The following is a 13,778-nucleotide window of genomic DNA, read 5'->3' on the forward strand; positions in this document are numbered from 1 at the left end:
AAGATGAATACAAATGAGGAATGGTGGGAAAGGTGGGAGTACTGTAATTACCTAACGTTACATTATTATTTTCCATAACAATTTAGCCCCCTCCACAATATTAACTGACGTTAAAACAGTTAACTAGCTATTTATTGATTAGCAATTAGCGAATCATGTAACATTAGCTTAATGCTAAAAATTTAGGTTACTATCACATTCAGACAAATAATTTCATGTAGGCTAATGTTACCTACCTCTGTCTTTTTCTCGTTTCTCCTCCTCTTCTTCTCTCTTTTTTCTTCCCTGGCCACCTGACAGTTTTGGCCGTTTTGACATCTTGTGTTGATTTTTTGATGTGGTGACGTCCAAAAGGAACCATGATACGGGAAGGGAGGGGGCGCACCGTGCGGGGAGGGGGGGGGGGGGGGGCGTAATGTTCTAACAAATAATATTTCTATTAAATAAGCTTTACTTTGCATTTTAATTAACGTGGGATTATTCTTTGTATTTAGAAGTAATAGTACCAATTTTTTTTTTTTTCAACATTTGTGGCACTGGCGTGGCACCCCCTGATGGACGGCGCCCTTAGCATTTGCCTATACGGCCTATGCCACGGGCCGGCCCTGGATGGATGGATAGATGCATGAATGGATGGATGGATGGATGGATGGATGGATGGATGGATGGATGGATGGATGGATGGATGCATGGATGGATGGATGGATGGATGGATGGATGGATGGATAGATGGATAAATGGATGGATGGATGGATGGATGGATGGATGGATGGATGGATGCATGGATGGATGGATGGATGGATGGATGGATGGATGGATGGATGGATGAATGGATGGATGGATGGATGCATGGATGGATGGATGGATGGATGGATGGATGGATGGATGGATGAATGGATGGATGGATGGATGCATGGATGGATGGATGGATGGATGGATGGATGGATGGATGGATGGATGGATGGATGAATGGATGGATGGATGCGTGGATGTTCTCTGGTGCACCTGAGTTGGTATCTTGATTTGCGGTTGTTTATGTTTGTTCCCCTTCGTGTCCAGTCTGTCTCAGTGTCCTGTCATCAGCATCTGTGTTTGTTTACCTCCCCAGTCGTGTCCCCATGTCTGTCTCAGTGTCTCTGTATTCATTCTCTGTGATTACCTTTGTAGTCCTGTCCCTGTGCCTTCGTCCTTCCTGCTCTCATGTTCATCATCTCATGTTTCATCCGTCTCTTCGTCCATTTATCCCCAGTTGCAGTGTCAAGTTCACATGTCTAAGTCTCAGTGTCACTTCCTGTTTTATTTTGATAGTCTCCAGTCTCATGTGACATGTTCAGTTTTACTTCCTCTGTCTGGTTAGTTATGATTTTGTTGAGCTGTGTGTCCATGTGTCTCCGTGTCCCTTAATATCCCCATCAGTCACCTTTGTCAGTTCCCAGCCACTGTTTGCTTTTATCAGTGTTAATAAAGCTGAGATTTTGAGTTTAGTGCTGTCTGAGTCTACAGTCTGCCACACACCCACACTTTATGACCACATTATATTTGTTTATAATTTCGAATAAACTTCTGCAAAACTAACGACACTTTCCATGGTTGCTTTTAGAGTTAGCAAATGTTAGCACAATGTTATGCAAGTTAACACAAAAACCTATCTATGCGAAGATGCCAAACTGTCTTAGTAGTTAGTAGGTGTGTAGACTGAGGCAGACTGAGGTGTGCAATGAAGAGCAGCAGTTGGCAGAACACCACCCATAAACCTCAGGAATGAAAAGCAGTGGGAAAAAACACTTTAAACAGAGAGAGGTAGAAACGTGTGATGTTCAGTTCTTTTCTTGCTTTGATGTGTGACAGATGTGGCGTTATTGAAGGAGCACCATCATACTTTCAGCTTTCTGAACAATACAGAACTCAGGCAGGTTGTAATTTGGGAATGTTCGGTCATTCCCTGATAGGATAATGACTCATCAATCCAATCAGGTCAGAAGCAGTTATGGTGACGACAAAAGTAATATTACTGAACCGGAAATGTCTCTCGCCCTGCAGTTTTAGAAGCTGACACCTTCTCCGGCTGCGTTGGAACAGAAATCCTTCCACAAGATGTAAGAGACCGTCTGCTTGGACCGTTTTGCTGCTGTGTCTTTATCTGCACTTTGCACAAAGCCTGACTTCTTTTCTTCACTAAGGGATATTTTTATTATCATGCAGAATTCCATCCATATATTATTTTCCCTACTTTTATCTTTTCCTTTGTGCTCTCTAATTCATCCCGGCAGACACGACCAGCGTGGGGGCTTCTGGACACGTTCACATTTTTACAATGACACAAACACGCTGACAAGAATGAACTAAATAAGAAGAAAGGGTGAAAATTAGCGAGAAGAAACAATGAAAAATTAAGTTTACAAGAAAAAGAACGTGATGCGATGCCTCCACAGACCAATGTTACAGGGAGGCACTGAATCCACCTCCACGTGATACCAAAAGTTCCACCTGCCTCAGGAATACAAACATGAATTAATATTTGATACAATTTTATATAATTCATCTGCTCTGGGGTGTACAGCATGAATGCTGTGTGTGACTAACACTGGGAGTCAGACCATTAGCAGCACAGCCATACAGTTACCTAAAGCAGCGGAAATCTGTTTGATGCATAATGTTATTAAGTTATCCAAAGTGTAATCTAAACTCCAGTTTACATGAAGTCAGAAACAGGACATCAAACGCGTATAATAAACTGCTAAAGATGAGGTAGCTCTGCACACCTGTATGCAGGGACTAGCACATTTCATCGACTCCTTTTTCCTGCCTGAGATTGTTTTTCCCATATTTCCCATATGTGCTCTGACCTATCACCATCAGAGTGCATAACCCACCCACCCTAAAAACCAAAACAACCTCAAACAGGATTAACAACTCTAAATCATTTGTCCATTACAATTGCCAGAAATTTTAAGTCCTTCAATGTATCAATCAATTCTTTTTCATCATCTAATATAAGACAATATTAACCTGAAATAATCTGAAACTAAATAATCAAGAAGCTGAAAACTTTTTGGTCTTCCATTTATACAAGATTAGAGCTAATCTGGTTCAGCTAGTTAGTGAAGACACAGAGTACAAATCAACAAAACTATATTACGCTTAAATAAGTAGCCAGTGTCTCACTGGAGGTAGAAGGCTATGGTGAAGACAAAAGGGCAGGCTCGTGGGAGGACTGGAGAGTCAGGTATTGATCTGTTTCAGCCAACATCCCACACATTCTTCAGCGGCAGAGCATTTTGTGCCTCATTCAGACTAATTTAGATGTTTGCAACCTCCAGAGATGTTAGGTGAATTGTAGCACCCCGGGTAGCTGTGGCAGTTGACTGCACTGATGTGTTCGTCTGAGAGACTAATTATGCCTCTGTACGTCAATCTTCCTCTCAGATTAGCAGTGTTTGCACCGGGACTGCAAATGCACGTTTTAGGTTGTCAGCAGCTACTGTGTAGAAAATGGTTCCTCCTCATGTGCATGTTATTTCTGGGGACCAATGTTTCTGTCAAACACCTTAGAACACCTTCAAAACTTTAAGACACATCAGAACTCGAAAAAGCTGGACGTCAGCACTGACATGAACCCGCTAATCTGTTAGAAATGCAAAGATTTCACGCATTTGTGGGAATTGATGAGTATCAGTCTACAGAGGGCTACATTACAAAAACCCTGAATATGAACTTTAATGAAATTTCATTGACATAACAGAAAATGGTGCTCTGTAGTTTCTATGGCCCACACAAGCTTACATGCATGCCTGACAACACCTGACAACGCTTAGGAGATATCCTCGCAGATCTGGACCAGGCCACGAGCTCAGTCTGAGGTGTCCTACTGGAGTGAGGGTCAGGTAAGCATGCGGCCAGTCAAGGGTATCAATTGCTTCATGTTTTAGGAAATGCCCCCATACATCTCACCAGGACCACCAGGAAGAACCCAGGATCCACTGCACTGGCGTAGGGTGTCATTCCCACATAGCAGACAGGTCCGACACGAATCTGGTGTCAAGCCGACACTGCTGGCTGACTTCTGGCATGGTAAGTGGTATGTCATCCAGATGTGGGCCAGGCCTGGTGGAAATGGCACTGTTTATGTTCCTATTTTCCTATTTTAGTTAGAAGACCCAAATGCCATGTTGCAATACTATACTGCTTGGGTGAATGTGGCTTGTTGTAGAGAGCACTTTGAGTAATCCGCAAGAGTAGAAAAGCGCTATATATGAATCAGTGCATTCACTGTCTGAACAGAGTTTCGTCATGTTACTTTTGCACTATTATGTTCCAGCACATGTTGTTATTACATGGCTTGATTAAGGTACACATTAGGCTGACATCTGGGGCCAGAGCTGAGACGGTTCTGGGCCAGCAGTGTGTCTGCAACTGGCCTTGTGCTGGCCCATGTGTGGGCCACATCTGGCCAACCTGATCTGGGCCACCAAAGGGCCGTCATTCTTTGCAGTATGTGGCCCATGTGTAAGCACACTGTGTGGGCCTGATCAGGGCCGTACCAAGTTTGCTATCTAGGTAATGGGTCCATAATGTCAATCAGAGTACTGTTGCCTAGCCTGTGGAGCTCTGTGTGCCCCTCCAGCAATATGCCTCCGCTCCAAACTAACGTCCAGTTACAGGCAGCTTCTCCAGACCCTTTCACGTGGCCTGTGAAGTCAGGTCACCCTCATGAAGTCTGTTTTTAATTGTATGGTCAGAGACGGTGACCTGCTGGAGGTCATTTTGTAGCTCTGGCTGCTCATCATGTTCCTCTTTACATGAGCAGATTCCTGCTGATGGGTTAACCCTGGGTAAGTTGGACTACCTGTGCAACCTCTGTAGGGTCCAGGTTTCCCTCATGCTACCAGCAGTGACACTGACCCTAGCTGAGCACAAAACTAGTGAAAAAACAGTCAGAAAAAAAAGAAGGTAAAACATGTGAGTGGCCTCCACCTGCAAAGCCTCCTGTTTGGGGCAATCTCACTGTTGCTTTTCTAATGCAGCTGTTGTTAATTTCTGCTACTTAACTGACCACATCAGCATCCCCTGACATCTCTGATTAAACAGTCTGTATCTGTGTGTGCATAAAGTAAAGTGAATCATCAAACCCATGTTGTTTCAGAGTGTAAGTGTCAGTGTCTCACCTCATCACAGTACAGTGGAGGGCACCTCAGCCGGCACAGTTTCCTCCCGTTCACACAGCTGCATGACAGACAGTCCTCCTCCCACTCTGATCCAGCCTGGCTCACACACACACACACACACACACACACACGCAATATCCATATTTATACACCAGACGCTGTAATTGGGTTGATGCCTCAACAGCCCATTACCCTGCATGCACACTGGCATGAGTGCAGGTTTGATGAAAGTGCAACTGGAGCAATTTCTTCAGCGAATCCACCCAAACTGTTGTGGATTTGAGCTGATTGTGGCACACAGCGATGCTATAATTATAACAGTGCATTATACAGACATGCCTCACGTGTATGTGTTGCATATAGGAATAAAGTGGCTTTGCAGCTCACACGGAGCCATTTGGTAGAGTCATGGGGTGGCTGATTAGAAAACCACAGAGGGTCTTTATATGGACATGACTCAAGTAGCTGACAGAAAGAGAGAGACAGAGTAGGCAGGCAGACGGAACGAGACGGGAGAAAATGAAAAACTGTGTGAGGAGAAGGCGAGACAGAGAAAATGAAAGAGAAAGACCTCAGAAAGAAAGAAGAGCAGCCCTGACCTCTTGTCAGGGTAAGATTAATTGTTATAATCCTCTAATACCCACTCCTTCATAAATAATTCCTGGCAGGCTTGCCCAGTTGCCGTCCGAGCGCTGGCTTTAACAGCACTTCCTACATAATTGATGAGGGCTGAGGGCTGAAGGGGCACAGTGGCTTAATGTGTCCTGTTAAGCTTGTCACTCATCTTCTAATAGGCCCTTCTTTATGAGTAAATAACACAATGGGATTGAATGGGATGGCATGTAAACACTACACCAACGGTACGGAGGCGGGAACAATGGCTACAAGATGCCAAGTTTGCTGGGCAGCAGATGTCACTTTCCTTTTCGTGCGCACGCGCCGACGTACCTCCCGCAGGACGCCCCGGTCATGGCAAGGGCAGAGGGCAGGGATGACGCACGCGCCCTCTGGGTTTCGGTAAAGCCCCTCCTGACACACGCAGCCTTCAGCAGAGTGGCTGCAGTTGACAGGAGAGGAGGAATAAATGTCCTGGCAGCTCCTCTCACACAGCAGGATCCCCTCTGATGTCATCCTCCTCCACTGCTCCCCATCAGGACACGCTGGAGGAGAGAAGATGGATGATACGATGGGAAGATGATAGGGTGGAGTGGAAAGCATTTAATGATGAATCAGGAAGGAGAAAGGAACAATGGGGATCCAAAGAGGGGTAAGTGTTTAAAGGATGCAGTGATAATGACGAGTTTACTCGATCATGCATCATCAGTAAAAGATCAACTGTCTCCCTTCCTCTCACTCACCACAGTCAGGGGCGATGCAGGTTGTTGTGCGGAGGTTAGGGCCTTCACACGGAGCCCCTCCATACTGGTTGGGCTCCAGAACAAATCTGATGGAGCTCTGCTGTCCTGCACCACAGCTGGCTGAACAAGGACTCCACTGGGACCATGTGGACCACTGGCAGTCCACTAGAAGGACATAAGAGGGTGGGACATTCAGTCTTAGCACTGGTTTTAATGTACATTTATCTGCAGCAGGAAACAGGAGGAAACTGTCACCTGACCACTTCAATGTACCCAGGAAATTATAAACATTTCCTGAGGACGTGATCATGGAGAGGGCACTCAGACAACGGTAACTGCAGACTAAATGTCCACAACCACAACAACTAGTAGCCTCAACAGCAGTCGCCTCCAGGAGCTTTATACTGTAAGGTGACCCTACAATCATACATACAGAGAAAACCCAACAATCATATGACCCCCTATGAGCAGCACTTTGGTGACAGTGGGAAGGAAAAACTCCCTTTTAACAGGAAGAAACCTCCGGAACACCCAGGGTCAGGGAGGGGCGGGGCCATCTGCTGTGACCGGTGGGTTGAGAGAAAGAAGATAAAGGATAAAAGACTAATGAAAAGATAAAGAAATAATAGTAAAATGTCTCCTTCGCAGCTTTTGTTGCGTCTGCTGTAACCATCAGAGTCTAAGTGTGTGCATATTTACAGGAAACGTTCTTTTTTTTTTTTTTTTTGTTTTTTTTTTTTGCCTGTCCCGTTTGGCTCTTTTGCCATCAGAATTGTTGTCTAAAGGCAAAGAAAGATGCCCAACGGATTTACTTTACCAAACTGACCATCCCAGCCTTGCCGTAATGGTCCATTTGATTCACCTTTTATTGTTTATTTTATTTTCACTTACTGAATACGGGACAGACTTGACTGGGGGAAAGAAGGGGAGAAAGAAAGAGGGAAAGAGAAACAACTGAGAAGAGGGACGGGGGAGAAGGTGTGTGCATATTTACAGGAAACGTTCTATTAGGTCAGTAAAAGCATTTAAAATCTTTTAGACTGAAATAAAAGTTCATCTGAATGAACTTCATCATAGATTTGTTTGTTTTTATTGCGTTTCCAAAATGCATAAAACAGTGAAATATTTGCTGGAAACATCAAAGTTTCTGCTGACGGAGCCATTTGTCAACAGCTGCACCTGACAGGAAGTGATGCTGAACTAAGCAACACAGTACAACGCCCAATCAGGTTGTGTCCTATGTTTCCTTTATGCTTCATCGTGGTTTGGTAGGGAGGGAAAAGCAGCACAGACCTGTTTCATTTCTTGCTTTTAAAAGTGTCCAAAGGTCCAGTAGGTGGGTACTGGTGGGTTTGATTCTTACATACTTTCAAATTTGTTTATTGGTCGTGATAGCATTTCACTCACCACCTCCTCTCCTGCAGCGCTGCCAAAACCTCTGAAAACAACATAAAACACTAAGCTGCTTTCTGCCTAACTTACTAATTTTGAATCAAATGTACGGCACCTTTCAGACATTTGTATTTCATGCACTGATGTGACATGTGCGGTAAAACCTTTCTGTGCTAGCTTGACCTGGTTTCCTCAGAATGTTGATGAGTCCTGTTTGACTTTCTACAAGCCGATAAATTACAGCTGTAATATTCTATTCACAGTATAACATTATACTTTTTGTAATGATTTTTCCATGCACTTGTTGGCCAACAATCACATGAGCTGCTTCTTTTTGCTCTTCATGGGCCCAATCAGGCAACATATTCTTATTACTGTTAATAAAGTGCGACAGCACTCCTACAAACATTAGTGCTCATTTTTCTCACAGTTCTTGCCAGACTTTGGTTTTCCTAAACACCCAAACTGAAGTTGTGCGTGAAGCTGTTATCATGATCAATATTCTATATGTAGCAAAATAACACCTATGGTGAAAAAGGAACTCCCTACAACCAACAGCACAACTGTTGTCTAAGAAGATATTCACAGATACTTCTCTAACCTCTAGTTTAAGAAAGTATCGCAAGGGCCAGTAAAGTAATGTCTGGACAGATGTGTGAGAAGAAACTGCAACTAAAATGTGCAGTACTGTGATTGAAATGAGATCCTCTTTTATTCCACATTAGGATTAATGATACGGTGAGATGGAGAAACAAGCCAAGTTCAAACTGTGATCTGCTCTGGAAGCAAAACCAAAGCTCACATCATGAAATTGTACGTTTATGACACAAAATCCCAGTAATGGCCTGTGTGGACTCTGATTGACGAGACTGTAGCTCAGTTATTTGAGCCAACTGTTGCAGCAGCAGCTGTCCCAACTATAGATAGGTTGACATTTTTATCATGACCCTGCCAGTTCAATCGAAGATTATTGTTGCTGACCGTTGCTTTCATTGCTGAAAGAGAGAGAGGCCCTATAAGGTTCAGGAAATGCAGCTGTGACGAAGCATCACTCACCCTCACAGGGCTCTGAGGTGCAGTTGAACATCCCACCTTGGCACAAGCTGGAAGGAGCGTAAAAAAGTCAAGTGAGTAAAATTAGATGAAAGAAAAGTCGAAGTGAACATGAGGCTGAACCAGCCACACACACTACCAGACCACTGTGAGGGTACGAATTATACATATAATCTTCTATTTCATCCTTTTTTAATATAATTACTAGGGGTGCAACGATATTCGTATCGATATTGAACCGTTCGATACAGTGCTTTCGGTTCGGTACGCATATGTATCGAACAATACAATTTTTTTCAAAAATTTTTTTTTTCAATTTTTTTTTTTTTGTGTCCCGTTTGGATCTATAGCCATCAGAATTGTTGTCTTGAGGCCAAGAAAGATGCCAAGAGGATTTATTTTAAGTGGATCATCATATTGGTCCATTTGATTGACCTTTATTATAATTATGAATTTATTTTATTTTCAGTTGCAAACGGGACAGACATGACTGTGGGATAGGACAGGGGGAAAGAATGAAAGAAAGAGGGGGAGAGAAAGAAAGAAAACCAAAGGGGAGAAAAAAAAAGAACAATACAAAATTTATAATTTATTTGATCAACTTTCCTTCTGACGATGCTGTCTGTGTTGAGTGCTCAGTGAATCTGCATTTGACTACTCCGCCTAGGCTCGAGAGTGCAGCCTAGGCGGAGTAGTCGAACGCAGATTCACTGAGCACTCAACACAGACAGGATGGTCAGAAGGAAGAGCGCAGGGCAAGCTAGCGAGACAGAAGTGGACCTCCCCCACCCTCATTCAGATCTGGCGTTTGGAATTATTTTGGTTTTCATGTGAGGTATGACCCTGAAGGTAAGCGAGTCATGGACTATAGTAAAACAGTATGTTGGATGTGCCATGCAATGCTCAATTACATGGGTGGGAGCTAGTGTGTTAGCGCAGTTAGCTCGTTAACGTGTTGGCCGTCTAGCCCCTCTGTATAGGGTAGCTCGTTAATAGAGATTTGCCGTGTTGTGGCGTTAAGGTTATTTCAACGAGATTAACCTGAAAGCACTAGTGGGAACACAACGAATATGACTGCACATTTACACCGATATCATCCTAGTGCAAAGACAAAAACAACAAGCATGCATGCTACAAACTTTAGCCGAGTCATTTAGACAGCTGTTAGCACAGGATTCTCCTTATGGAGACCTGATATGTTTAATATGCTGCTGAGAATATAGCCCAGAAGAAGCGGATAGTATAGCTTTTATTTTGGAAAGAGACATTTCTCTGTAATAAACTCTCTTTTCCAAAGATGAGTGATTCCTCAATCAGATACAGGGCTCGCAATATCGCTAGCCCGACGTCCCGGGGCTATCTCTCCCCTGCCTGTCGGGCTATTGTAGGAAGGAAAAATGTCAATAATGTCAATGCTTTTGCATTCTTTCAGAAATGTAGCTGGGTAATTATGTCATTGGGTGAGCCACTGTCAATATGTGACATATTGAAATCGTGTTTGAATTTGCGCTTGTTTTTTTGCTTTCACTTTGCAATCGTGCGAACTGTGTATAGAGAGCGACAGCACTGATCTGTGAGTGATGATAATTTGTGCACCAATTCCTCTGACATCGTCTTATTAATCGTTAGCTTACTATGCAAACATGACAAGTGAAATCTCCCGCAGCTTAAACATGTGAGAGGTTGATCGCGCAGAGAATCGCTGAGCTTATGTGAGTGCGGCAGGATATATATTTCACTACGATGACCTGGATGATTGAGAACCTTCACAGACAGATATATATTTTAGTTCTGCTGAGCCAAATAAGACAGGTCAGGGTGAAGAAGTGACAGCCAAAGAAAAGCTTACCACAAAACGGAGAAGTTATGACAAATCAGACTATAAGGCAAAAAGAAAGTGCAGCTTTATGGTTTCATGGACAAAAGAATTTCTGTGGCTGCAATATGACGAGCTAAAAAACAACACGCACAAGGGTTAGGGTTAAATTTAAAAACTGTACTTTTGTGTTAAAATATATATTTATAATTTTAATAAATGACAAATTAAAAAGGCATGAACATTTTTTTTTGTATCGAAAAAATATCGAACCGTGACACCAAAGTATCGAACCGAACCGAACCGTGAATTTTGTGTATCGTTGCACCCCTAATAATTACACATCCACAGCAGTTTAGAGCTGGAACACATAAGAAGCTTAACATTAACTTATTAAAAAGCGGTACAATACAGGACCTTGTGGCAAAGCACAGAGGAAGATGAAAGCTGCTACTACAGCCTCTGTTCTTTTTCTAACTTCGCTCGGTGTTTCACTATGGGGAATCGCCTCGGCGTGACCAACTACGGAAGCTCCAATGACACCACGTCTGTCTATGACAGACCTGTCGAGTCGTGCTCAGGGCTCCGCCCCCTCATACTAACACGGCCGACCAGCTCCTCCTAACTCATTCTCGCTTTCTTCCCGTGAGAAACTACTAACTACTAACTAACTTGATTAGCTGCTTAGCAGTTCTCAGGCGTCCCGTGTAGGAGTACGTCGCCGAACGCAGTTTTTCCGGTGGCCGTTTGGATCGTGCTGAGTAAGTCCTTCGAAAGAAGCGTACTTAGAGTTGCACTGTGGAACAGCAACCGCGTCAGGCGAGCTGTCCCAGCGGTTCCTGGTTTTAGTTAGCGAGGTAGCCGACGTTGTGTGACTCGGGCTAACGCGTTACGGCGAGCTGTTCGTTCAGTGTCCGGCTAGCATTGACTTGTTAGCAGGCCACGAACCACATTAGCGTCTCACTAGCATTAGCTTGTTGGTCGACCTAGGGTTCGGTTAGCATTAAGTCGCTAACGATATTGACTAGCGGAGTGCAGCTAACTTGTCACGACGAGCTGACTCCCGCCGCGGCTAGATCGGATTTAACACCCGCTGCCAGTCCTAGCTACTTACGGGCTAACGTGTCGAGACGAGCCTGGTGTAGCCTAGTCTCACCCCTTTCCGCTAACCAAGTCTACGGCGAAAGAGGCTGCATCCCGCCCGTGCCCCACATCATGCGGTGCCACCATCTCAGGCAGGGACCCTCATCCAATGTGCATCGTCTGTATGGGTGCCAAGCATGCTCAGGCTTCACTGGCGGACCCTCAGGGATGCCCACACTGTGCTTTGATGCCAGAGAAAGTCCTGGAAAGGAGGCTGAGAGTAGCAGTAACGAACAGTCAGGACCCCTGCCTGTCGGCAGCTACTGCTACGAGCGATATCCGTCATCCGCGAGCCTCCACAAGCTGGGCGGACATGATGGAAGAAGAGTCCCCGCTCATGCCCCCATCGTTCGAGGACCTCCTCGATCAAAACGTGGGCGAGCCGGGTGGCGAAGACGCGGAGGGCGATGTCGACTCCGACCTCCTCGACCTGGAGGACATGGATGAGGAACAGGAGGATGACTCTACCTTTCCTCCCCAGCAGTCCAGGCCACCGAGTGGGGCTGAAGTTGCACCCCTGGTGGACAGCAATTTGTACGAGGTCTGCAAATAGGCTGCTGCCAAGCTAGGCATCCCATGGCCAGCTGCCCAGGATGCCGAAGGGGCAGAATGCAACCTGTATGACGGCAAGAGGCTCCCACCAGCCTTGCCACCATCGAAGCAGCTTCTGCCAGCAGTCCCGGCCTGCATGAAAGAAATGAGTCGCTATTGGTCAAGCCCTTTTAAAAGCAAGCTTCCGACCAAGGGCTGCTCTAAGCTTGAGATCCAGGGGATGGGTGAACTGGGGCTGACCGAACCCCCAGCAGTGGAGCCTTCAGTGGCGTATCACCTTCACCCTAACCGCAGGGCAATCTCAGCTTCTTCTAGCATTTCTTTGCCCAACAAGACAGATCACCTCACGGCATCTATTTATCAAAGGACGTACAAATATGCTGCACAGTCAGTATGCTCGCTTAATGCAGTCACACTGCTATCAGCATATCAGGCAGAAATTCTGGAAGACATGGGCCATCAGCTTGACTCAGGTTCCCAGAACCCAGTCCTCTGGGATGAAATCTGCGTGGTTAATGATCTCATTCTTCGCTCCTCCAGGGGAGCAGTCCAAGGGTGTGGCCGCGTTATGGGCCTTGCAGTCTCGGGTGAGAGAGCCTTGTGGCTAAACCTGTCAGGCCTAGGTGATGCTCAGAAGGCTGAGGTCATGGATGCAGCCTATGACCCAACCAAGGGTCTCTTTGGCCCAGCCCTGGAGAGAATGAGAGAAACAAGCACCCGCAGAAAGCAGGAGGGAGAAGCATTCAACCTCTGCTTACCCAGAAAACCTAACTCTCAGCCCCAGCAGGTGCCAAGAGCTGGCTTTGCAGCAACAGCAGCAGCTGTGAGAGGGAGACAGAGTGGGGTCAGAATGCAGAGAGGAGTAGGAGGCCAGCAGGGTGCCCACCAGGCCAAGGTAGAGAACCGAAGACCTTGGGGCAAGCATTCCTTTGCAGCAGTTGCTGCAAAGAACAAGCCGTCAGACCCCAGAGAGGGGAAAAAGAAGCGGTCAGCCTAGCAGCACACCTGCAGCATTCTGTGTCACCCCTATTTTCTTCCCCAAAGAGAAGGAAGGTGTTAGAAGGGGTAACCAAATCACTCCAAAGTTCAGGGTCTCCGGAAGTTTCCAGTTCACCAGGAGCACCCTCTCAGTCTCCTCCTCCAGTTCAGGGAGGACAGACTTGTGGACATATGGAGCAGTGTGACAAAACACTTCTAAGCACTCTGTCTGTGTCACCAAGCACTGCCCAGAGTCACCAGACACTTCACTGTGGTTTGGGGGTAACAAAAGAAATAAAACGTGCATTTCTGCAGCCAGGC

At 45.4% G+C, this 13,778-nt stretch overlaps 1 protein-coding gene across 1 annotated transcript in view; it reads right to left on the reverse strand.

Annotated features, from left to right (window-relative positions):
- The window catches only part of sspo (SCO-spondin), a 100,611-nt gene that overhangs the window by 15,625 nt on the left and 71,208 nt on the right, over positions 1-13,778 (reverse strand). Inside the window, exons 111-114 of the mRNA XM_076887896.1 lie at positions 8,972-9,018; positions 6,524-6,688; positions 6,114-6,325; positions 5,166-5,261 (exon numbers count right to left, since the gene is read on the reverse strand). Coding sequence (XP_076744011.1) covers positions 5,166-5,261; positions 6,114-6,325; positions 6,524-6,688; positions 8,972-9,018 — 520 coding nt within the window. The remainder of the gene's footprint in view (positions 1-5,165; positions 5,262-6,113; positions 6,326-6,523; positions 6,689-8,971; positions 9,019-13,778) is intronic.

This window comes from Maylandia zebra, linkage group LG9, assembly GCF_041146795.1.
Source record: "Maylandia zebra isolate NMK-2024a linkage group LG9, Mzebra_GT3a, whole genome shotgun sequence".
NCBI lineage: Eukaryota > Metazoa > Chordata > Actinopteri > Cichliformes > Cichlidae > Maylandia > Maylandia zebra.